General features: G+C 40.7%; 2 protein-coding genes across 2 annotated transcripts; one reads left to right on the top strand and one right to left on the bottom strand.

Annotated features, from left to right (window-relative positions):
- Positions 1-9: 9 nt before the first annotated feature.
- LOC309710383 (uncharacterized protein) lies at positions 10-21936 on the bottom strand. Its single transcript, XM_082539786.1, has 10 exons — positions 21745-21936; positions 21476-21541; positions 13587-13663; positions 13082-13312; positions 12898-12959; positions 9617-9673; positions 9047-9210; positions 6890-6966; positions 6034-6168; positions 10-914 (listed from the first exon to the last, which is right to left on the bottom strand). Coding segments are annotated over exons 2-10 (999 nt in total). The 5' UTR covers positions 21477-21541; positions 21745-21936; the 3' UTR covers positions 10-719.
- Positions 21937-23441: 1505 nt separating this feature from the next.
- On the top strand, positions 23442-27373 carry LOC309710824 (YY1-associated factor 2-like). The gene is made up of 4 exons (XM_082540630.1): positions 23442-23595; positions 23906-24031; positions 26077-26229; positions 26390-27373. The coding sequence occupies exons 1-4, from the start codon at positions 23570-23572 to the stop codon at positions 26628-26630; spliced, it is 546 nt and encodes a 181-aa protein (XP_082396756.1). The 5' UTR covers positions 23442-23569; the 3' UTR covers positions 26631-27373.
- The last annotated feature ends 40 nt before the right edge of the window (positions 27374-27413 follow it).

Consider the following 27413-nt stretch of genomic DNA (forward strand, 5'->3'; position numbering starts at 1 on the left):
GAGACATCATTTATTTACAGGTCTCACATTTTATTTGCAAAAGTTTTAACTGCAAAGCAAAAAGATATTCACAAGCAGAAAAAAAGAAAATAAATGCATATCCTAAAAAATGCACTCTCCTGCACCAGTAAAACACATCATGAACTTGGACCCTTTGATAACTGGTGGATAATGCTTGTTTTTGTGTTGGTCTTAGCTGCACTTGTAGCCATAGCTAAAGGTAAAAATCATTCTATGTGCTACATTTCATGATTTCTTATTTTTTTTACATTTCCTTATCAGAAGATTTTAGCAGTAATGTTAACCAAGCTTCCAGCTGGTGTAAATGATGACATGTTTAGCTTTACATCAATTATAAATGCAATAACATTTTATGTTTCTGACAACACAATTCATGGTAAAAAAAAAAAAAAAAAAGCACTAAGTTATATGTCAGTTCACAAACTTGATTTTGACCCAAAATGCAATAGGCATTTCAGTCATTCAGTCTAGTTTTAAACATACCCCTTTCTATCACAATGATCCTGTTTGCACATAATACTGTACATGAGTGTTTTGTGTAAATAAATTGCCAGTACTGTTCTTTGAAGAACACAGTAAAAATATAAAATAGTTAAACACTTTAGATAAACTTTGCACATGGAACATTTTTCCACTTTTTTCAAATGGAAAGTGTTGAAACTCTATTCTATCTCCTCTTTGTTTTAGTGATGTGCGGCTTACGCTTTGGTGTCCGGCTGCTCTATTACTTCATCCAGCTCCTTCACAAAGTTCCTAAGAGCATCTAGGCAACGCTGTTTGATCTCCAGCAGGTTTTTGTCTAGTGGCGCTTGCAGCATTTTATCCAAGCTGGGCTCTTTTTCCACCAGCATATTCACCACCGTGCGAAACGTCTCACAGTCCTGTCTGTAATGCTGTAAACAAAACAATCACATCAAGAATGTCATTATGTATGCAATATCATAACACAACGAATAAAAAACAAAACAAAATCAAAGCCACATTATAAAGACATAATAAATTGTTCTATTTGAATGTTATAACTGTGCCCTTATCTTAAAGGGCTGATTTGTGAGAAGGATAGCTGCAAGAATGAAAAGAAAGTCTAAAAGGCAGAAGTGAATCCTGTTCTGATCTGAAACAGTGGCACTAAGAAGGAAGCTGAGCTGAGGTGGTAGAGTTGAAGATGCTCAGGTTTATACTGAGAGAGACCAGGATGGACAGGATTAGAAATATCAGAGGGACAGCTCAGGTCGAGCAGCTTGGAGACAAAATAGAGGCACAAGTCTGGTTTGAGCAAGTGAGGAGGAGGCATAGTGGATATATTGTGCAAAGGATGTTGAATATGGAGTTGCCAAGAAGGAGGAAAAGAGGAAGGTTTATAGATGTAATGAAGGAGGACATGTGGAAGGGTTGATGTGACAGAAGAGGATGCTAGCAATAGAATGAGATTGAGACAGTTTTTTGCTGTGGTGAGTAGTAAAAAAAAGAATATTATAGTCTTTGATTCTTTTTTTTCTCGTTGCCTCTTCAAAATAAAATCTTGAGTCTTTTGGCTTTAAAAGCAACGGATCTTTTTTTTTTTCAAATTACAAGAAAAGCAAAGGATGTCGTTTGGATGTGTAGTTACACAATGAAATCAATGAGAACTAAGCAGCAGCATTCTTTCACACCACATTGCAACAAGCTCTCATGTCCCATAGAGATTTTACTGCCAACCCAAAAGCTATTAAGTTCTTTATTGGAGTCCCAGGTGCACGCTGACAACATCTTTATCACCTGAGGGAAAATGGCAAAATGCAAGGCCCTTCACTGACTCTGCACAGAGGTTTAGGGCTACACCAGCCTGTTAAGGAGGACTATGGGACATCAGAGTCTTCCAGAGTTCAGCCGCAATCACATCTACAATCACGGTCACTGGAGAACTTGAAACAGCCACTCTGCAGGTGATCAAGCAGCAAATATATATCAAAATACAGCCAGTGCAAAAAAAAAAAAAAAAAATTTATATCATTTCCAGCTAGTTTTCAATTTTTTTGGTTATCTCAACTATTGATAACAACTTGATCAAACAGAAGACAGTCCTTGCTCAGTTTTGCACATGTCTGGAGACGTGACCTCTTTAAAGTAATGACTTAATTAAACAGTCTCAGCATCCTTATGTTAGAAGTACTACTTATCTGTGTCATGTTCAGACCACAAAGCCATTTTAGGACTGTGGGGTGTGCAGGCATTAGTTGCTGAACTAAAATTAGCCAACTGTATCTCATCTACTATTATCAGTCTGTTAAAATACAATAAAACACACACCATCAGCTTTGCTAACTTTGAAAAGAAAAAATGCTGCCTGTCAACTTAAATCAGTGTCCGTGCTTAAACAGAAAGTGAGGTTAACCGGTTAAACACTATATTCCAGGGTTCTGTCAGTGCTGGGGAAATTAAAAACCACAGCTGCTGTTTCTTTGCCTAGATACATATCATGTAATGTCAGGCTAACTCAAAATTGTGTATCCATCAGTCTGAAGCATTTAGAAATTTACTGCCATAACCTAACCTTACCCGCTGAGAACTTACCGTAATAAAAGTTATGTGTCTCCAATATGTAATTTGCTAAATCGTTTAACTGTCATTATTGTAAATCTAGAATATTTAAAAAATATAAATTTACCACAGTCAAAATCTGAGAGGGAGTTGAGCCAGGTGGGGCTTTAAACACGCGGAAAAGGTCAAAGAAACAAGAATAACATTCACTCCTGAACAATATGGATGGAAACAGATCACCACATGGGAGCCATTTACTGTGTTTTCAAGCAAAAGAGGCTACTGAGCGAACCTGTTAGAGAGGGGAAAAAATCCCAGGCGCTGGGTCTGGTTAAAACGTTATGTGAAAATTACACACAAAACTTGGAGAGTGAAAATGAACGGTCTTCATTGTATGCTGTTCTTGATAATTACAATTAAGTTAAAAAAAAACTGCCTACAGCCTCTTTAGTTATCCTTTTTATATCATTCCTCTCTCACTTCACAGCTGAACCAGCCACAGCATGTTCAGATGCCTAATACTCGCTTATTTGTTCATTCTCGCATCTTTAACACACCTTCTTCGCTTTAGACCATTTGAAACAAGGTTAAAGGAAAAATTAATCAAATATTAGGTGAGTAAATAACTATTATGAATGAATGTTGATGCAATATAGGTTATTATCACTGTATTTCAATATGCATTGTACACATACACACAAAGGGAAGGCTGTTTAGAATGAATCTGACAGAAATATCCCAGACTGTGGGAGATGTTTGGACTGCGGCGGATGTCTTAATGTCTGCAGATCATGTCATGTGAAATTTGCAACCCCACATAATGATAGACTTCAACCCGACCACAAGGAAGTGAGCGACTCACGACACGTGTGGCCACTAAGCTGAGGGTCAGCTTCATACAGCAACGCGTGGGCCCCTTTTCTCTGTCGACCTACAAAACCATTTGTCCTTCTAACAGTAGCAACTATTTTCTACTAACAAATTTATCTCCTAAGAAAAGATCTGTCCTCCTTGAACATTTGCACAAAGTAAAAATCATTTAGAAAAAAAGCCTGGTCCAAATGTGAGAGGAAACATGGGCTAAGTGAGACACAAACATGTGGTATAATGCCCAACGCACCAATCCCACCCCTTTAATCGCCTTCGGATTGATTTTGTTTGCCATCTTTCAAAACAAAGCCATGTCTGAGCTCTTCCCAAGTTACAGCCTTTCGTGGCAGTAATTACATTTTCACTTCATTATATCCCACAGACACTGTTTTCATGCTTGAAAGAATCAAAACAGACTTGAGAATGCTTCATTTGCTTCATTTTTCTGAAGGATTAACAACCGATGTATATGTACAACATACTGAACAACTGTGGGGAGACTATTATTTCTATAAGAAATGTTTCTATTTCGCATGAACTAATAGGAAGTGTGTTTCTGACCTCAGCATGCTCTTAATGTTGTGAGTAAAGGTTGCGGTGAGGTTCTGCCTAAGTTCCTTCTCTGGAGTGGGCGCTATGGGCTGATTTTTAAGCCTGATACTACGGGCCCACACAGGACGGACCGGAGCCCCAGGAGAAATGGCAACACTAGGGGCCTTAAGGAGGAGCCTTAAAAAGCAGGCTTCTGCCCAAATCGGATGTTTGTGGAGGTCCAGATTGTGAACATACAGACAGGAGTGTGCAGTGGAATAGTGTGTGGGGGCTGGGAAGTAAAGGCTTTGAGTGAAATTATACATACGGCTCTCACATGGATGTTTAGTGAGGCTCTGTTCAAATGAGCACTGATGCAGGCAGGGGTCCTGCATAATAAGGGAAGTAGGGTAATGACTTGAGGGCTGGTACACATTAGGGGATATTAAAAGAGCCATTTTAATCACTCAAGCTGCAAACCGGACCTCTCAATGGAGGGGCTAATAGTTGAAATGGATATGTTTCATTTGGGCTGATTGAGATGATGAATGTACTTCTAGGGAAAATCACTCCCAGGCACTTAGCTTTGGTGTGATATTGAAATATGGATGTTTTCTAAGTTTCTACTCTGTTGTTGTTATTTTACATGTTCAGACTTGTTCTGTGGTCACTTTAAAGAATAATAAACTGATCCTCTGCCCATCCGTTGCAACAGAAAAAAAAGAGAAGGAGTTATGCACTTTTAACTTAATGTTCACACACTCAGACTCTGATGGATGCAACTTGGTGTCCAGTATTTTGCTCAAGGATACTTCGACATGCAGGTTGGAGAATCCAGGGTTCGAACCACCAACCTTCTGAGAAGCACATTACCCACTCTACCTCCCAGGCCATCGCCTCCCTATGATGGCTTCAGACAGTATGTTATGGGATGCAATGAGTCACTGCATTAAATCTGTCTGTGACTGAATGAGCCTCATGCAGGGATGTCCACAAATGATTAAAACTTGTAGGAAAAAAAGCTCATTTTGAAACGACAAACATTTTTATAAAAAGAACACATTTTTTTAACCAGTGTATTGACTCAGTGGCCCGTCTCTGCTTGCTACCTGATCGGCTCATTTCGGCATTCCTTCAGAGTGACCGAGCACTATGTGGTTTTGACTGCGCCTGTGGCAGATGTTACAGTAAAGGCGCAGTTGAGGTTGCTGCCTCTCACCACGTCTTTAAATGGCAGGGTAAGCATGTGTGTGCTAATGCCAAGAGATGTACCACACTGTGTGTGGGCCGCCTGCATCCTGCAGGGCAATTCCTGCACTGCTTTAACTGGAATAGATAAGTAGTACTGTAGTGTAAAGTGATGAAGGGGATGGAAAAAGTGCAACTCCAAATAGCAGGCCGCGAGAGGCATCGCAAACTGAGGTGCTAAGCATTTTTCTGCTTACTCATCCTCTTTTTCTACAAGAAAAATATGATTCTCACATATAAGCTACAACAAGCCGAGGCATAGCTTGTACTTATTGCTCCATGACTTACAGTGATACATAAAGTCAAGCATAAAGTCACTCAAACATGTACAGCAACAGGCCACCACACATTGAGGTGAACCTATTAGCACGTCCCAGCTAAAAAAAGTGGTTCAATACGTTTGGTATTTAATAACTTAAGACATCAGCTTAGTTTCTTTCCTGAACCTGTGCCTATGTCCTCTGTAACTGGCTGATCTGAGTGGTGTATAAGTCAGTCATGAGTTGGCTTTAAAAAAAGTGAGAGAAACGAGTTACAGTGAGGCGAGTCTGAAGGTTTCACTGGCCAACAGGCGGTTCAGTACCCTGAAACAATACGCAATTAAGCTAATTTCTCTATTTCCTGTAAAATCTCAGAAATATAATCTCACCCTTTTAAGGTCAAAAAGATTTTAGTTGATGTCGTATTAAAGACCCAGTGATATGATGAATGAATAATGAAGGGTCAGCCTGAGCAAAGAGCCATATAGGTAGTTGTGGTTACCCTTAGTTACATTATCCAAAGCAACATATAAAGTAAAGTGAATTCACAGAAGGTAGACAGTTTCATGGAGGAAATTACTACCGTCTCAATTTCCAGAGCCTTCGCCTTAATGGCCTCCAACCGGCGAGCCTTGATGTCCTGCTCTGGTGTCAGCTTTGGCTCCATGCTGGCAGCCGCCGCCTCTTCCGACTCCGCTGCAGATGCTGAAGTTTTTTCCTGGCGGGCCAAAGGTTAAGGGGTTAGAGCCGAGGGCACCGCGTTTAGAAACTGGCTCTGATTTCAAAGTCTTTCAAATGGAGACAACTTTGCTCTCTTACAGGTGTTGAGTTCTTGTTTTCGTGTGTGTCTAATTATGCATGCCACATGTCAACAGTAAACAGAAATGAGGTTACCAGACAGGGTATATCGCTCTGATTACAGAGATAACCTAAAGGAAACCCAACCTTAATGTCCGTGAACCAAAGAGCAATTTTTGCTTATTATTTTTACAGTAACATGCTGATGGAGCTGCCAGATTTTTGCACAATATGTTTCACCCATAATAATCCAGATGCACACTTTTTGAGTTTTCTGTTAACTGAATTGAAATCTATTACTAAAATCATCATTTATATATTCTTTATCCTCCTTATCTGAGTAATGCATCCTTAAGATTGATAGGTTTCATTAACGCATTCACAGAACTTTTATTTGGCTCAATGTCCAAGATAAACCAAAAGAATATGTAGATCGTAATGGATATAAATTGTGAAGGATTACAGCCCCGAATGCAAATATTTTCCTCTTCTGTATTTGCAATGCAATAGTACAAGTGATATTCTGTAACATCTTCTCATAGCTTGTGTTACCTGCACTTTTTCCAGCTGTTACCACATTTGTCAGTGCATTCAGTTTAAGAGCACAACTATTTGAATCTTCTCAAAAATGTTTCTTTTACCTTTGAAGAGGCTGAACTGTGAGGGGACCCTTCCACAGAGCTGCTGGGAGTGTGGCTTGTCACCAGATTGGGTTTATCTGCAGAGAAAAGTAAAATTAGAGTAAGAAAATAAGCAGATAAGCATCCTGAGATAACTATCATACATCTGACTATTGTTACACAGAGGGACCCAAAAAATACATGTTAGTACCCATAAATACATGATTTAAAATCTGGTTTTTGTTGTTGTTTAGTCTTCTTTTTCTAAAGACACCAAACTCTCCCTACTATAATGCCCAATAATGGTAAAACACCACAAAATATTTTTAAAAGATATCCTGGAGGAAAATTTGTTTTTACAGTGAGACATGAGACAGTACCTCACTTATCACAGTGAACAATTTACCACAGCCTTATGAAGCAGCTGAAAAGTATAAGTCACAGTTTTTTTAATACTCCCTTGTTGGAGCCTCCTACACAATAGTGGTCATGGAGTTCAGCTGTGCCTAAACTGAAATATTGCCGTCTTTGGCTCCAGTGTGTCTAGAAAAAAAACAAACAAAAAAACAAATAGAAGCTAGCTGTTTATTTTAATGAAGGATACTTCTCATTTTGATTTAATTGATCTGAGATGAAAGCTAATTGGTGTTTTGCTGTGGGACTATGGAGTCTCCAGATGGCACCAACTTTCGCCGCAAAAAGGTTAGATACTGCGATAATGTTGCTCAGAGCAAACAGAAAAACTACAGTGTGAAAGTCAAGCACTTATAATAATAATGAACCATGTTAAGTGCAGAGCTAGTTATAACAGCCTAAAGCTATTGTGGGCTATTACACACTCTTACATGAGCGCCAGTCTGCCATAATCCATATGCAGTTTAATGTTATAACTGCTCATATAAACAGCACAAACATTCATGTAATGGAAGTAGTTTAATGCAGAATAGTTCTCATTTTTAGACTCACAGCCAAATGCTACATAAAGTAAGTGTACTTGTATTGCTTATTTCAGAATGTGAGAAAATTTGTTATATGTACCTGACAACAATTGACTGTAAAAATGTACTTGAACTAAACCTTTTGTGTTCATGACAAAGCCCAGTGTGCCCTATAATCAAACACACTTTTTGAGTACTTTGCTGTGCTGCTCTAATTAACATCCCAGATGGTAGTGGAGCAGGGAGGTGCATCTGTTTTCTCACTGTTTTATTACATTTTCAAAGGGCTGTAGAACATGAAGCTCAGCTTTTAACACATAAATACATTTAAGCCTCTCAGAAATCAAAGAAGTGGAGAAATTATTGTCCACACTTCTTGCTTTAAATTAATAACTCTGCTTGTGTCAGATCTCTTTAAAACATTCATAAATTTCACTGGCTCAGCACTGAAAATGATATTTCTGAAGCCTATAAAAGTCACAAAAGTGAAACTGAGTAAAATGACACACCCAGTGTGATTCTGAAGACAGTTTTAAGCTAGTGTATTTAATACATTCTGACTAAAAAAAGAGGTCAGGGTAGAGCCAAAGCCAAACCACCCCAAGCTAAGGGTACCCTTTTCCCAGCCTCTGAAAGTGTGTTTGGTGTTAGCCTAATTACCACCCTAACATTTTTCAGCACACCCTGACCCCACACATTACACACCACCTCTGAAAAACAGATGTTTCACCTGAAGCGGCTTAATTTGTTTAGACATTTTAATTATCTTTGTAAAATTGGGAGTGATTTCTAGTTTCACTTCAAAGGATATAACAGTTGCACAAAAAGTGCTGTATTAGGTAAGGCAACTTCACAACTCTCAACCTATCAATGGGCTTTTAGGTTTTTCTCATGCAAAATCAAAGAATGTGCTTTGTTATTAGATGTCCTACTATCTGCTGCCACACCGGGTCACACGAGCAAGTTCAACTTATAGGTCGAGGAGAAGAATTGATGTTGGACTATACACATAAAGTGGACTATGAGAAAGAGTTCAAATGCAAATGTGACGTTGAACAACCGGTGATCATCCATGTGAATATCAAGGTATTGTTTTCATAGACTGACCCTTGGTGACCAGTTCTCTCTACACACACTTCCTTTGGCATCTTTTAGCTAATCCCGCTGTGAATCGGTATGCGGGCATTATCAAAATCATTAAAATGAGCTATTTGGCATCCTCAGAGGATTTTACACTTACGCTTTTGCTGTCCCTGCTGATACGTGTAGCTTTTGTCCCCATCAGGTGAGAAGTTTTTGATGTTTGATCCGGAACGAAGAGGCGGCTGGCCTTCCCTTCTTCCAGGAGAGCGATCTCGCACAATAACTGTAGGCTGAGGGTTCCTGTACTCATCATGGTCCTTTCTATGGAGAGCAAACTAATGCCATAAATACTGGTGACCAAACAAACTGCTTACTGTATGCATAGAAAAGGATTACACAAAAGGCAAACTGAATTTCTCTTTATATAACTGATTGTAATGTATCCCACAAAGATATCCCAGATTGTGTTCATCTGGAAGTAGCATTTGGATAACAAAAAAGAAGCCACTTGGAAGAGTGACAAAATGTTTTTCCCACTGACAATGTTACATCCAGATGAACAGAATCGACTTTCTGTGGTTTCCTTATCTGAATAACTGAACATGCATCAAGACTGGATCGTAATTCATATTCCAAATTCAAGCTTTGTTTGCAAACAGTTAAGAGGATGTCAACACCCAGAAATGCACGTGAGGGCACTGACTTGGCTTTTCTGTCGCGCACTGACCTTTGAGTAGGGCCTCCCCGACCTCTGTTGCGAAAAGGGTGTCCTCGACCACTCCTTCTAAGACAGAACACAACAGGAAAAAAGGCAGATTTAAGCACTAGCAAATGAAGCAGTTTAGTTAGAAGCACATTTAACGTAATCTATGAAAGTTGAGTTCAAAATGCTGTTTTAGTTACGATTGCTGGTATTAAAAACAAATGTGCAGGTTATGCATCAGTGACTCCGTCAGATTGGTGATGGAAGCAGGAAAACTAATGAAAAAGACTTGAAAGACTCCGTGGGGTACTGATAAATTTCTGGAACTAAGGCAATCTTCCACTTTGGCAAAAGCAACTGTTGGCTGGAAAATGGACTGATTATGGTCTTCCCTCACTATGATCTGTCCTCAATTTCATGCAGCCTGTAGCTACGGTAAGAACGCACTGACACTAAATCTGTTCTTTATTTACCATTAAATACAATTTCGGAGCATTTTTGCAACATTTGATAGCCCCAGCATAATTAAATCACCATAGTTCCTTACACATCGACTTCACAATTCTCCAAACTCAAAGCTTGTGTTCAAATAACCTCCAGAACAATTTAAAGGCACCTGGCTGTCACGACCTCTGCTTGAACCCAATCCTCATCTCAAACAAAAAGCAGGTCTAACAAGGGCTCAAACTTTTACGACTCATGGCCTGTTTGAAGTAGCAGACTTAGCATGCCATTTGCCAAACACTGTCATTTTATGCCGTCCAAAACAAACATTAAAGGTAGAAAAAAGCTTGTGTATCTTATTTAGAAGTCAGAAAACAACAAAAGAGAGTAAAGCGTTTATCAGACATGCGTTCACAGACAAATGACATACATTCAAAGGTTCATGTCTGCACATGAGTGCTCTTCATTCTTATAGTCAAGAGTTAAATGTATAATTTCCAGTAAGTAATAATAGTAATTTGTATATTTATCCACGCAGGCAACTTTTAATTTAGAGAGCGACTAATTAGTGCCTGAGCTGTGTCTTTATTCCCCATCTGCATGAGTCCTGCTCGGTCTTACGGAGCAAAGAGTACCTAGAGTTTATATCTTGTGCTGGGATTGTAAGAGTAATTTTACATTTGTCAGCTTGGCCTCGTTAGTAACCTTTACATAAAACGAATCTGACTTCCAGCTCTTTGGTAATGATGAAATGACTCAAAAAAATGAGCTGTACCTTGGCAGAACAACCAGAAGCATAAACTTTCTCTAAACTAAACACTTCATTTACACAGTTCTGATTGTGGAGCAATATTACACCAGTGCTGCTGAGGAACTGACAGAACTCTTGGCTATGCATTGTGACACAAATAGGATCAATACTGAAATTTTTAGTCATTGCAATCTTTGTTTAAAATACCCTCCTTTTCTACTCACAGAAACACCTGACAGATCCAAAGTTCACATAAAGGCTCAGTAATTACACAAGCAAGTCAAATTAAATGGGCGTCTTCGTAATTTTACAGTTAAACAGTACAGAATTCCTTCTTTAGTTGTTGTGCAGTGGGTGAGACTGATATAAGTGGGGAATCTGGTAATTAACTGTGAAAATATTCACTTGATTTTAAAGTATTTTTTCATTAAACAAAAACTATAGATTTAGTTTAGAATTACACAGAAGGCAGGTTGTACTACATACTGTATGACCACTCTGTGCATTCTGGGTTTTTACAATTTTACCAAAATGCCTCATTTTAAAGTTCATCTACAATGTCACTGTCAGCATTTTACAAATTATGATAAATCTAACGTGGCAATCCAGCAGTGTCAGCATGAAAAAAACAGAAGGGGCAAATTTAAAAATGTGATATATGAGCTTACAATTTAAGCTGGCAAAATGCTTTTTTAATGCCAGGCATTCCTTCACAAGCTTTAAATAATATGCACCTAACAGAATTACTGCATCATACATATTCAAGATTAAATGACAACCTGAAATTATCTAATATTCATTTAGGAATATTAGGAACTTTAGGAAAATAAGGCCAGAAATTAAATAAGACCTGCTGCTCAGAGTGTCAGAGACATGTATGTGTATATGGGTGTGTGTTTGTGTGGGTGGGTGGGTGTTTAACTGTGGACAGAGTGTCCAGCTGTTTTTCCTCTCAGGGTGGGGTTGTCTGACTTAGTGAGTAGACACTAGTGGCCTTTGTCCCCTTCTGTAGCCTGGTATGACTCCTTGAAAGTGAGGCTTGGGCCTATAAACTGGTGGTATGTCGAAGTGGCCAACGAGAAAAGAGTGTCTGCTGATGTAGCTGCTAAGAAACCACTTTTAAGGAAAAGCAATAAGCAGGAGAGATTTGTTTGGGCCAAGAAACACAAAGAAAGGACATTAGACCAGGGGAAATCTGTGCTTTAATCTTATAAGTCCAAATTTGAAATCTTTAGCTCTACCCACTGTGTCTTTGTGCGACGCAGAAAAGGTGAAGGGATGGTCTCTACATGCATGGTTTCCACCATGAAATATGGAAGAGGAGGTGTGATGGTGTGGGGGTACTTTGCTGACGACACTGATGGGGATTTATTCAAAACTGAAGGTACACTGAACCAGCACGGCTACTACAGGATCCTGCAGTAATATGCCATCCCATCCGGTTTACGTTTAGTTGGGCCATCATTTATTTTTCAACAGGACAATGACCCCAAACACACCTCCAAGCTGTGTAGGGCTGTTTGACCAAGTAGGAAAGTGATGGAGTATTGCACCAGATGTGCTGGCCTTCACAGTCACCTGACCTAAACCCCATCAAGATGGTTTGGGATGAGATGGACCGCAAAGTGAAGGCAAAAGGGCCAACAAGTGCTCAGCGTCTCTGGGAACTCCTTCAAGACTCTTCGAAAACCATTTCAGATGACTGCCTCATGAAGCTCATCGAGAGAATGCCAAGGGTGTGCAAAGCAGAAATCAACGCAAAGGGTGGCTATTTTCAAGAAACTTTTTTGATGTTTTTCAAACTTTTTGTTTACTGCATAATTCCATATGTGTTCATTCATAGTTTTGATCCCTTCAGTTAGAATCTCCAAAGTAAACAGTCATGTAAATAAAGAAAAACCATGAAATGAGAAGGTGTGTTCAAACTTTTGATTGAGCTTACTTTTTAAAAGACAGAACTCTGCCACCATCTAGTGGTCAATAGAATGGATTACACAAAGAATTCATCAGAGTTGAGATCTGACACAAAGTAATGAAGACGAAATATAAAAAGCAAAAATTGTTGACAAATTGAATACCTTAAAAAAAACAAAAAGAATGAACATACTACCTTGAGCTTAACTGATGCCTCAAATCATCTTTGCTATAACACTGCTGAGAATACGGTGCCTCCTGAAAAAAAGAAAAAAAAATCACAATTTCAGTAACTTTAATGGCGAAAGGCCACAAATGCAGATTTAACACAACACAGATTCAGGTTTCTGAACCACACTTGCAAATCAAGTTTATCGTACACTTTGGTGGGGAGAGGAATTTCTACGGAAATTGCCCAAGTTGAGATTTTCATCAAAGCCTCGTTGATTGTTCGCTGGATAACTGCCGTCCTCAGAATAGCCTCTTCCATCATGGTAATCACGAGGACTTCCATACCATGGATCATCATTAAATCTTCTGTCTAATTCCACTCCCGGCCGTGGCATGTGGGACCTCTTTTCGACAATATTTACAACCCGCTGAACTGTCACCTGAAATAACAGCACAACACATTTGATATTTCAGAGCATACTATCCTTAATGCAGCATCAAATAGAATAAGAGAAACATGTCTAAAATTTCTGAGTGTCAAAAGACTTGGAAAGAACACTGACCTCCTAAAAAGTGGTCAAATACTCATCAACACATACATACTCTGTCTACAAGACTATAGTAATGATAACATCATAACACCAGAGATTCCTACTAATAAAATTCTTTTCACTAAATACAAATGAATTAGTCATGAAAAGCACATTCTCTCACCTCTCTTCCATCCACTGGTAAGAAGTGTTCTTCATATGCTTCTCTAATAAATGATTTTCGGCCATGTCGATATGCCACTGCAAAAAAACAACAACAAAAAAAAACATTTTAAAAAAGGGGATTAAATAGCTGTTTATCAATATAGACACTATTATAACATTGCTCTACAGTCAGCCAAAATAAAGACAACGTTTTAAAGAATGATCTTAATACATCAATGATCTCTCGTCATCACGGCCCTCACGGCCCCCCTCCTGGACCCCCTGCAGTTTGCATACAGAGCCAACAGGTCTGTAGACGACGCCATCAACATGGCCCTACACTTCATCCTGCAGCATCTGGACTCCCCAGGAACCTACGCCAGGATCCTGTTTGTGGACTTCAGCTCTGCCTTCAACACCATCCTTCCAGACCATCTCCGAGGCAAGCTTTCCCAGATGAATGTGCCTGATCCCATCTGCCGGTGGATCACTGACTTCCTGACGGACAGGAAGCAGCATGTGAGGCTGGGAAAGAATGTCTCGGACTCCCGGACCATCAGCACCGGCTCCCCTCAGGGCTGTGTTCTTTCTCCTCTGCTCTTCTCCATGTACACCAACTGCTGCACCTCCACCCACCAGTCTGTCAAGCTAATCAAGTTCGCAGATGACACCACCGTTATTGGGCTCATCTCGGACGGGGATGAGTCTGCCTACAGGAGGGAGGTTGAACGTCTGGTGACCTGGTGCAGCCACAACAACCTGGTGCTGAATGCCCAGAAGACAGTGGAGATTATTGTGGACTTCAGGAAGCACACAGCCCCACTCCCCCCCATCATCCTGACTGACACCCCCATCACCTCTGTGGACTCATTCCGCTTCCTGGGTACCACCATCACCCAGGACCTGAAGTGGGAGCCCACCATCACCTCCGTCATCAAGAAAGCCCAGCAGAGGATGTACTTCCTGAGGCAGCTGAAGAAATTCAACCTGCCAACACGGACGATGATGCAGTTCTACACTGCAATCATCGAGTCCATCCTCACCTCCTCCATCACCGTGTGGTACGCTGGAGCCACTATCAGGGACAAACAGAGACTGCAGCGTGTTGTGCGCTCTGCTGAGAAGGTGATTGGCTGCAGACTCCCATCTCTGCAGGACCTGTACACCTCCAGGACACTGGGGCGTGCAGCTCGGATCTCAGCTGACCCTTCTCACCCTGGACACAGTCTGTTTGACCTGCTCCCCTCAGGCAGGAGGCTCCGGTCCATTCGCACCAGAACCTCTCGCCACAAGAACAGTTTCTTCCCCTCTGCTGTTGGACACATGAACAGTAACCGTATGACTGTTCCCACCACTAACACATGACCCTACATTGTGTTCACTGCATCATTCCATGTTTGGCACTGATCACCACCTGCACTCATGTATATATCATGTATATATCTATCTATCTACTTAGCACTTTTAATTCTTATTCTCATTTTTATTTTCATGTCTATTTAAGCTTAATTTATAACAGTATTTATAACAGTATGTTTGCACTGAAGCACCGCAGCAATTTCCTAATGTTGTAAACCCGCTCAACATTTGGCAATAAAACCCTTTCTGATTCTGATTCTGATCAGAGATATTCTACTCTTTATGTAAGGCAGGGGAAAAAAGGTTTGATGATTACACACACGATTCTTTCACTACTCCTCTTAAACTCAGGGAACCCAGCCTGTAGACAACCCTTATCAGGTAGTGTGATATGAACAGGATATAGAAAACTAAAATTTTAAATTTTACTTTCTGAGCCCCGTTTTGCTGTTAGACACGAACTTTTCGGGTCATTTATGTGTGTGACATTGGAAGGATGTCCAAGGGAAGGAGACAAACTGAGAAAAACCTTACTGCCGAGAGTTGTGCTAATGCTGGCGCAGCAGAGGATGCTAGTGCATTCCCCCCCCCCCCCTCTTAATTTTTTTTTTATGAGTCTGTTTGTTGTTGTTTTTTGTTTTGTTTTTTTCTCTGCATTTTGCATTATTGTATGCTTTGCATTCAAACCTTTGTCTAATAAAAAGACTTTTGATAGAAAAAAAAAGAAAACTGAAATGGATGCCTGATGATCTCTCAAACTATTCTAGCTAGAAAAACTAGACTAGAACAAAAACTTCACTTCATGGTGTTTTGTGAGTTCTCAAAAGTGATGTTCTTGGCACAGACATCATTTCAAGCAGACTCTACAATAGGGCTGGGCCATATTATACCGTTCACGGTAATACCGGTATAATGTTAGGCAACGATAGGAAAATGAAATATCGCGATAGAATGGGAGTAAAACGCGCATGCGCAGTGCCTTTGTTTTCATACGCACATGGCCGATTGTTGAGTGAAACAGATGAACCAGAATTGGTTTGTAAAAATGGTGCAACTTCCGTGATGTGGAACTGGTTTGGTGTTTGTCCGTCAGATACACGACAAAGCACATTTTTTTGCAGAACATGCAAGCGGCCGTTGTTATTGTCGTATTTGTCGGACTAAGATGCTCTTAAATCTGGGAGTAATCTGGGTCCTAAACTCCGTATTCTTCAGGTCAAACAACACTGCAGCATCACTTAGAGTTAAAAACTGTCTAAATTCTTTCATCTTTAATAAAACGATCAGCATTGCTGCTTTACCAGGTGTAACTATGAAGTTTAACTTCCAGGCATCCATGAAAACTAAAGTTATTACATTTAACGGAGTTAGACGTTAGCAGGAAGCTAGCGGAAGTTAGCTCGCTAGTTTCGCTAGTTACCTAAGCATGATATAGCATGTTCTGACTGAGAGATTTCTGAAAAAATTCAAACGTACAGCTCTGCTATCACTTCCAACATAAATGAAGACAGGAAACTAAACAGCAGTGACGTTTGTAGGGTTACTGAAGTTGGGCTAGCTGGTATATAATGATGTGCTATGTGATCGCTAGCGACACAGCTATGTTAGCATAACATAAACAGTGAAGCTGGAGGACGAACACTAACACTTTTCCACTTATAAAAGTTAACGTGAAGGTTCTTCATGGTTAGAGACAAATGCAATCGCATGGCAGGATGTTGTAAACGGACCAAACTTCAGTCAGGAGAACAACTGAGATGATCCATCCACAATATGAGGTTAGTCATTAATAGACTGCAACAACATGGGAATAGAGCAGCTGCCAGAGAATTCAACATTAATGAATCAATGGTACAGAAGTGGAGGAAGCAAGAAGAATGAGTTTAATGAAACCAAGATGGCGCCGCGTATGGATGCCCTGGTGCTTCAGTGCGTTACTTTTGTTTTGATTTTGTGCATTTCTTCTGTGTCTGGGCACTCCTCTGGATACTCTTACACCAGAGAAGAGCTCCTTAACTGCAGGACTACAACGCCTGTGGATTTATTTCCAATATTTGTCGCATCTGCGGCAGATTTACTGCAGACTCTGATCAGGAAAGTGAGACGTCGAAAGAGAGGTAAGCGGGCCGGCGTACTCGTGCGTTTGAGGAGACGCGGACTGCGAACGGCCCTTCCTGGGATCTTCCTTTCTAATGTACGCTCACTCGGGAATAAGATAGACGAACTGGCCCTGATGAGAAGCATGAACAGAGACTTTGCCTCCTCCTGTGTCTTATGTTTTACGGAGTCGTGGCTCAGTGAGAACATCCCGGACTGCGCGCTCAAGCTGGAGGGCTTTCATCTGCTGCGCGCAGACCGGCAGGCCGCTCTCTCCGGTAAAACCAAAGGTGGAGGTGTCTGCTTCTACATCAATAGTGGCTGGTGCACAGATGTAACAGTGATTGCTCAGCACTGCTCTCCCTCTCTGGAATACCTTTTTATTCACTGCAAACCGTTTTATTCTCCGCGGGAGTTTGCTTCATTCATCCTGGCCGCTGTTTACATCCCGCCAGACGCGGATGCGCAAGCAGCTCAGTGCGCACTCGCAGAGCAGATTCTCCACATGGAGCGGACATACCCGGACTCTCTCATCATTGCTCTTGGGGACTTTAACAAAGCCAATCTGAGCCATGAGCTTCCCAAATACAAGCAGTATATTAAATGCCCGACCAGAGAGGAGAGGACATTGGACCACTGCTACAGCACGATCAGCGGGGCCTATCGCGCGGTGCCCCGCGCTTCACTCGGACTTTCTGACCACGTGATGATCCACCTGATCCCCGCGTACAGACAGAGGCTGAAGCTCTCCAAACCTGTCGTGAGGACCAAAAAACTGTGGAGCAACGAGGCTGTGGAGGAGCTTCGCACGTGTTTGGAGACCACAGACTGGGACACAATGAAGGCTGCTTCTAACAGCTTGGACGAGTTTACGGACACTGTCACCTCCTATATCCACTTCTGTGAGGACAGCATTGTGCCATCACGCACCAGGGTGAGTTATAACAATGACAAACCCTGGTTTACTCCTAAACTCAAAAAGCTGTGGCTGGAAAAGAGAAAGGCGTTCAGAAGCGGAGACAGGGACTGCTACAGAGAGGCCAAGTACAGGTTCACTAAAGAAGTGGACATTGCTAAACATCAGCACTCTGAGAAGATGCAGCAGCAGATCTCAGAGAATGACTCGGCCTCTGTGTGGAAAGGTTTTAGGAATATCACCAACTACAAGCCTAAAACCCCCCACTCCACTGATGACTTGCTCTTAGCCAACACCCTTAACGACTTTTACTGCCGTTTTGACGAGCCATCAGGCAGCCTTCACACCTCCAACGGCCCCAACAATAGAGACACTTTGGACACTCATTCCCCCACCTCTCCCCCCTCCATAGAGCCATCACCACCTTCAAACTGTTCACCTGCAACACCCGCCTCCTCACCCCACACAAAAGAGGATTTCACACCACCTCCTCCCACCACAACTCTTCATATTCATGAAGCAGATGTGAGGAAGCAGTTTAGGAGTCTGAATGCTCGGAAAGCTCCCGGCCCAGACGGTGTGTCTCCTGCCACCCTCAAGACACTGTGCAAACGAGCTGGCCCCAGTGTTTTCTGGCATTTTTAACTCCTCACTGCAGGCATGTCATGTGCCTGCCTGCTTCAAGTCCTCTACCATAATCCCTGTCCCCAAGAAACCTAGGATCACTGGACTAAATGACTACAGACCCGTGGCTCTGACATCTGTGGTCATGAAGTCATTTGAGCGCCTGGTTCTCTCCTATCTCAAGACCCTCACGGCCCCCCTTCTGGACCCCCTGCAGTTTGCATATAGAGCCAACAGGTCTGTAGACGACGCCATCAACATGGCCCTACACTTCATCCTGCAGCATCTGGACTCCCCAGGAACCTGCGCCAGGATCCTGTTTGTGGACTTCAGCTCTGCCTTCAACACCATCCTTCCAGACCATCTCCGAGGCAAGCTTTCCCAGATGAATGTGCCTGATCCCATCTGCCGGTGGATCACTGACTTCCTGACGGACAGGAAGCAGCATGTGAGGCTGGGAAAGAATGTCTCGGACTCCCGGACCATCAGCACCGGCTCCCCTCAGGGCTGTGTTCTTTCTCCTCTGCTCTTCTCCCTGTACACCAACTGCTGCACCTCCACCCACCAGTCTGTCAAGCTAATCAAGTTCGCAGATGACACCACCGTTATTGGGCTCATCTCGGACGGGGATGAGTCTGCCTACAGGAGGGAGGTTGAACGTCTGGTGACCTGGTGCAGCCACAACAACCTGGTGCTGAATGCCCAGAAGACAGTGGAGATTATTGTGGACTTCAGGAAGCACACAGCCCCACTCCCCCCCATCATCCTGACTGACACCCCCATCACCTCTGTGGACTCATTCCGCTTCCTGGGTACCACCATCACCCAGGACCTGAAGTGGGAGCCCACCATCACCTCCGTCATCAAGAAAGCCCAGCAGAGGATGTACTTCCTGAGGCAGCTGAAGAAATTCAACCTGCCAACACGGACGATGATGCAGTTCTACACTGCAATCATCGAGTCCATCCTCACCTCCTCCATCACCGTGTGGTACGCTGGAGCCACTATCAGGGACAAACAGAGACTGCAGCGTGTTGTGCGCTCTGCTGAGAAGGTGATTGGCTGCAGACTCCCATCTCTGCAGGACCTGTACACCTCCAGGACTCTGCGGCGTGCAGCCCGGATCTCAGCTGACCCTTCTCACCCTGGACACAGTCTGTTTGACCTGCTCCCCTCAGGCAGGAGGCTCCGGTCCATTCGCACCAGAACCTCTCGCCACAAGAACAGTTTCTTCCCCTCTGCTGTTGGACACATGAACAATAACCATATGACTGTCCCCGCCACTAACACATGACCCTACGCTGTGTCACTGCATCATTTCATGTTTGGCACTGATCACCACCTGCACTCATGTATATATCTTTCTACGTAGCACTCTTAATTCTTATTCTCATGTATATATCTCATGTATATCTCATGCACATATCTTTCTACATAGCACTTTTAATTCTTATTCTTACTTTTATTTTATTTTATTTATTTTTTTCACGTCTATTTAAGTGCTATTTATGACACTGTTTGCACTGAAGCACCGCAGCAATTTCCTAATGTTGTAAACCTCAACATCTGGCAATAAACCCCATTCTGATTCTGATTCTTTAATAAAGTTTGATTTATCTGACTGCTTTGTTTCGCTTAATGTGCCTTATAATCCCGTGCACCTTATGGTCCGAAAAATACATACTGCACACTGCAGTTTAATGTTGCAAAGCACCTCTTTTTAACTTCAGTGGATATTATACATGGTTATGCTCAGGATATGTCAGCCCATTTCTACTGGAAATGCCTTTTGGTTAAACTTTCAGCAAGGAATTTGCATTTGCACTGTTACATTTTTATAAAGCTTTAATGTACATAAAAACCAGCTTCTTGTTTAAGTGAAAATAAATGGAAGGTTGTCTTTTTGCGCTAGTAATGTTGTGGAGTTGTATTTTGTCTCGCATCAATTATATCGTCGGTTATATCGTTATCGCAAATTTTCAAATATATATCGTGATAAATATTTTTGGCCATATCGCCCTGCTCTACTCTACAATATATGTCTGAAAACCACACATGTAAACATTTAGGGTAGTTATAGCTCAGGAGGCAGAGCGAGTCTTCTGCTAATCAAAACATTGGTGAAAATAGGCTTTAAAGTCTATACTGATTCATGCAAATGTTCATTGCTTATGGATTAGATTTTATGGTTTTGATGGCCAAAGGGATGACTTATCACATAATGAGAATTTGTGCTGAAGCCTGCAGCTGCCATGCACAAGTGTCTCTCTTGTCTTCTCTCTTGTCTTTTTTTTTTAAAGACTAGAGTGCTTAAATCCAGAGATCTGATGGCTTTAAATCACTACTTGATGTTTGGCAAAATCCCATCTCATCAAACTAGAGGAAATAACAAAGGCATGTAAGTTAACACAGGGTGGCACTGTAAGTACTCTGGGATAAAACCCCAAGCTCAGCTCGAGCCTTTTGTGTGTGGAGTTTGCCTGCTCCCCCTTTACACCGGTATCCTGCCACAGTCAAGTCATCTGTTGAGTTAGTTGGAGATTAGTAAATGTGGATCTTAGAGTGTTTTGTTATCTGTAAATCTGTGTTACTCCTATTATGCCTGGTGACCTGTTCAGAGTCTCCCCTGCCTCTCATCCTCTGTCAGCTGGGACAGGCTCCACCCACCAGTGAATTGGTCAAGGGTTTGATAAGAGTTTAAGAAAACGGATGAGGGTCTACACAGACAGAGACAAATTAATCCATCCTTGGAAACTTAAGAGATTGAGAAACGCATAACAATATATCGCAGTCTCAAATGAACTTGCTCAGGGCACTGAACACAGTAGAAGAGCCAAAAACGTTCCCTTATGAGCTCAGATCTGTATTATAATGTACCAGTAACGCACCGAAAAGTTAGTATATTTACTTACTACCAAAAGAATGTTTTTGGTTCTCCGTCTGGTATTTTCAAGATGTTTCAGTTGCGAATGATGAACCTGTAAGAAAGAAAAAAGTATTTGGGGAAAGCAAACCATGCGAGACCACATCATAAGGCCATTTCTGTTAAATACTAAATACGTGACTCTGCCAGTTTTTTGTATTATGCTGCTCTAAATCAAGGACATAGCTGTTTTATCTATGTTATTACCAATGCTAACTAGCTAAGCTAACACATGAGGCGAGGTCTTCAGAAACTCACCAAGTAGTGATTTCTATGTCTCTCACCGCGACGTCCACATTATAGAATCCTCCTATCGCAAAAAGGCTCCCATAAATAGATACAAATTATACGAAAGTCCAAACTATTCAAAAGTAAAACCAAAACAACCCCAGCAACACTGCAAAGCACCACCCTGCACTGATTCTTGTTTTCTATTTTGAACAAATTTAATAACAACGTTCATGCCATCTCATAGCGCCACCTAGCGCGCCGGAGTATACAAATCAGAATACAATTTACGTTATATACAGTATAATAAGCCTAGTCCTACATGATAACCGTCTTTAATGGTCATTGATTTGTTTTATTCTTAAACTCTCTGCAATGTTTAATAAGAAAAATCATTTAAGCTATATTTTTGACTAAAATAAGACTAAACCAAACTTGTGACTAAAGAGTGTTTACTTAAAATGATACTACCCTTCCTTGAGTTTAAAACAGCTCCTCTTCTTACAGTAACCTCCAAAATCTCATCCTTACCAAACTCGTATATTTGTTGTTGCAAATATAACCTTCAGGACCCTACTTTCAATTAACTCTTCATTTTCATTTCATTTTCGTTTCATTGTTTTTTGAAAAGGGTTGTAAGTGTAAATGTGGATAAGTTCTAATGTTCTCAAGAAAACAACTTTTGGGTTGTTGTTTTTTTAACTCTGAAAGAGGGGACAATGGAGGTCTCCCCTCAGTTGTTATTATAATCACTTTTTTAAGTGTTGAGTTTTGAAGAAACTACTGAGATGTACATCTGAAATAATGTTTATTATTGTGTTGCTGCAGGAAACAAAATACGAGATGTATTACTTGACTTCGATGCAGCTGCTTTCATTTTGCCTTTTTTTTTAAATGTTTTTTTTATTAGTTGTGTGCATTGACTTTGCAGACTGGACGTGTGAAAAATGAAACAAAATCACAGAGTACAGTAACATAAACATTCACAAATACACTAAATAGATAAGTAAAACAGCCATTTACGAAAATGCACACTTATTTTGCCAACATAAATCATCATAGACGATGGAGATCATATTTTACTAGGGTTTGTGTGTGTGTGAGTGATTTTAAGAGATCATTTACTTCTAGAAAAAAATCAACCAATAATAAATAATGTGATGTATGTGTATTTGTACGTATGTGTTCAAGTACATGTCTATACTTATAGATATCTATTACTTACATAGTAGTAGAATAGTTGAAATGTATTACTTGCATATTTCCACAACCCTGTATCCATAATACATACTGTGTATGCGTGTACATAGAACCTCAGCTACCGTTGTATATATTGTATTGCATTGTATATTGTATTATCTTATTTATTTTGTATTTCTTGACTTTACATTCTTGGTTTACTCTTTTTATTCTTCTGCTATCTGTACCTGAGCTGTGGTAAAGTACACATTTCCCTGCCGTGTGTATTTTGTAGTTTGGGGGGGGGGGTATAGCAAAACAGATCGATAGGCTTTTTGGTTGAGTTTTATCTCATAAAATATTAACATTAAAGTGAATTACGCCTAAATATTTTTTTAGTCCTACTCTAAAAGATTCTATTCTTACTTAAAATCCTGTCTCGTACTATATTGAATATACCATAGCATTTATGCATTTCCATGCGGTTTACTGCAGTAATAAGACTTTTAATCACATTTATAGCGCTTGTGATTACATTTAAAGTGATTGGGTAAACCCGCAGCACGTGACCGCCCTTCGACAGGAGTTTCTCCGACAGCTGAGCAGCAGCTAAATGCGTCTTTTCACCTGTAACATCGATCCTTTTCAAGTCCTGTAAGACCGCGATTCTCAAAAAATGGGAGACAAGAAGAGTCCCACGAGGTAAAACTTTCACTAGTGTGTTTGAATTTAGACTTAAACGGACAATTCGTGAAGGCAAAGCACCGTGAATGGATGAAGCCGTTTTACTGAAGTGTTCATGGCGGCTGGCTGCTGGTTTAATACGGGGCAACTGCCTGTGTCAAGTGAAGACTCGCTTTGCTTCACTGACTGCCTTCTGAGCAGAAACTACTTCCTCGAAGGGTTAATTTCCACCAGCGGTAACCTTAGTCGCACACGTAGTTGGTGAAATCACCATTCCCGCTGTAAAACTGCCACTGTCCCTCTGTTTTTGTTTTGTTTCTGTCTGAAGGCCAAAGCGGCAATCGAAGCCCTCCTCCGACGATGGTTACTGGGACTGCAGCGTGTGCACATTCAGGAACAGCGCTGAGGCGTTCAAGTGCATGATGTGTGATGTCAGAAAAGGCACGTCAACTCGGTAAGAAAAACTGGACCTACCCCATAACTGCTTTAATTACCCACAGCTGTGCGAAACCTCATTCACGTAGTCGCTTTTCATTCTTTCCTTTTTTCCCCAATTTTTTTCTTTTTTACATTTGTGATGTTGACGCGTGACAACTTTATTTAGGCGTTTTTATTGGTGGCTGGGCTTACGACCTTAGTATTTCCCTTTGTTTTGTTTTATTACATTCAATTGAATTATACTTTAATTTGTAGTTGTAATATTGTGTCCACCTCATTCATAGTACAGAGGACACACCAAATTTTAATTATCTCTCATTATGGTACAGCTCTACAGCCTTACATAACCTTCCAAAATACTTAAATCAGAATAAAGCCAACCACTCTCCAATCAGATCAATATTTAACACATTGTCAGACTATGTCATATACTATATGACATATAGTATAATATGTCAATGTCATAGGCCCGTATGAGGAAGCAGGATTTCAATTTATTGGGGGGGGGGTTGGGTAGCTTTAAATAGGCTAAATTTTATTAGTCCTTTTTGTTCCAGTCTTTTTGACCAAAGCATTTGAAATCTTACCTATTGTGTCTGGTAGTCTACAGTTATTTTTTTATCTCACATCGCTGATTTTTTTCTAAAATTATAGTCTACTCTTCCTTTTGTACATCAACCGCTCAGTTGAAGTGTGACTGCCAGATCACAATGCCACCCCTTTCATGTAAGCACGCTTATACCTAAATCAGGAAACCTTGGACTAAATTTAGCAAGTTGATAATCAGTTTCCTGTGACCACTTATCTTGATCACCATTGTTAGGATAACTGAAATTAGGTAACGGATGGATACCATGGGTATGTTGAACTTGCTTCATAGTACTTTCCAGTTTCTACACTGGCCATGTGTCTGCAGGTGTAAACATAAAGCATAGGGTTTGTTCCTTGTGGGAAAGACTACAGAGGAAGAAAATTAATTGCAAAGGTGAGACTGTAAATGTATTTGCTTGGACCAAGAGTCAGGTCAATCCATTACTGAAGGTTACATAGAAGTCTAAAGACATCATGGCAAAAATAGATTGAGAATTGTCACAAAACAAATTCCACAGTGTATTAGAATTGTAACAAGTGCCTTTTTCACTGCCAAATGAAGCCATGGCAATTTGAAGAAGTAGTGAGAGAACAGCAAAAAGTCGCTAAATTTTCAGAGATTAAATTCTGTTGTGGGCGTGAACAGACAAGTCGTCATTCCTATTATACTTCTTAGAAGTCCACCTGATAGGGTGCAAGCGTGCGGCTGTCTGTGTCATTATAGTAAAACTAAAACGTGGCTGTACCATGAGAGCAAAACTCTTTACACGTTTTCCCAGCTGATGTAGACTGAAAGGTTCTTGGTGGAGAAGGAGGGTCTACAGTTGTTGCTCTGTAAAATACATTGCAGAGTTTATCAGAAATGTATATGAATCTGTGAATTCAATCACTGTCGTTTATGTAATATTCTATCTTTTTGTTCCAATGCTCCAGTTAAGCTTCAGCAGTTTAAGATTAAACCTTTGAATGATTCTACTTGCTTGGATAACATCAACTTGTGGAGCCCATTTTAACACACTGATGACAAGAGTTTAACACAAATTTGTTTTAATTACCTAATACACACAGTCAAGCAGTCTAAACCTCTCACTCACCCGACTTACTGGTTGAGTGATCTAAATATTCAGTTTAATTTTATTTATGTTGTACCAAATCACAACAACAGTCACCTCAAAGCATAAGAATATTACAAGGTAAAGACCCTACAATAATACAGAGAAAATCCCAACAATTAGGTAATCGTCCAGGAGCAAGCACTTGGCAACAGTAGGAAAGGAAAAACTCAGTTTTAATAGGAAGAAATCTCAGACAGAACAAGGCTCAGAGAGGGGCAGACATCTCCGTCGACAGGTTGGGGGGTCAGGGGAGGAAGACAGGGCATTAGTGACACTGTGGAAGAGAGGCAGAGATTAATAATTGATATAACTCCAAGTTTTGTTTTTTTTTTGTTGTTTTGTTTTGTTTTTTTAGAAAACCCCGGCCTGTTTCTCAGCTGGTTGCACAGCAAGTAAATCAGCAGTTTCCCCCACCAACACATCCCAAAAAGGAGAAGAAAGAAAAATCAGAGAAAGACAAAAGTGATAAAGAACCTACACTGAAAAAGAAGGGCTATAAAAAGATGAGGTAAAGAATTTGTTTTCCAAAGAAATCAATGAATAGGTCACTCTATTTAGTAATCCTTGATTTATTTTCTTTTTTGCTTTTCCTTTTCTTTTGCTACTGAAATGTTTTTTTACCCTTTAAGCTGTACTTAGACCCCATTTGTTTTGGGTTGCTTCAACAGGCCAAGGTTAAAAAACATAGACAGGAGCAGCGCCCAGCATCTGGAGGTCACAGTTGGAGACTTGACTGTAATAATCACAGACTTTAAGGAGAAAGCCAAACCCACATCCACTCCAGTAACCACTGCCTCAGGAGACCAACACAATCTGAGCGGCTCAAGTTCTGATAATACTGAACGAGGTGTCTCCAGATGCTCTTCGCCCCGTGGGGAAAGCTCGTCAGTTAACGGAGAGACTCACTAACATCCACAGCCCTGGTCAGCACAACCCATTCTCCTGCACTCTCAACAACCTCAGTCAGAGATTAAACTTCAAAATGCACATTATTTTAATAATACTATATATGCCACTATGATAGCATTCACTTTTTTTCCCCAGTGCCTTCCAATAGTAAAACAATTCAGGAGTCAATATGTAAGGTGTCTGCTTGGTTCAAAGACCTGTTGCAGCAAAATCTATCATGATGAACTGAGAAAAGGAACTGTAGCATTAAATCCTGGACGTCAGAGGAACTGCGCCACGTGCTGTGGCAACTTGCGTTTAACACCTCAGTGTCACACAAGCATCGCTTTCAGTTTGTCGTTACAGCACAGATTAAATGATGTATTGTGGAAGAAATGTGTCTTCATCTCACAATTGTAGCTCATCCTCTGAAAATTGTTGTGTTTTGCACTTAATGTCAACCTTTGTTGATGAGAATGTTTCTGGGTTTTTTTGTTGTTGTTGTTTTTTTTTTAAAAAAAAAAAAGCATTATAATTTTACCATTATCATAAATCATAACACTGTTGGTTTTTCTGGCCTTATCCGGCTGTCATTGTTTTTAATCCCGTTGAATGCAATAAATGTTTACTGTGTAACTTTTTAGTACAAATATTGATGAGCTATTCTCGGTATGCTTCTCCTTCACTTGGTAGAGTTGAGCATGATCTAATCTATAGACTGGTTTATATTGTAAAATGATGTTGAATAAAGTAAGTTGTAGATATTTGGCTATTTTTGTTTTTAATGATCAAAAAGAACTTAAA

The sequence above is a fragment of the Aulonocara stuartgranti genome (genome assembly GCF_965226115.1).
Source record: "Aulonocara stuartgranti genome assembly, chromosome: 7".
Classification (NCBI taxonomy): Eukaryota; Metazoa; Chordata; class Actinopteri; order Cichliformes; family Cichlidae; genus Aulonocara; species Aulonocara stuartgranti.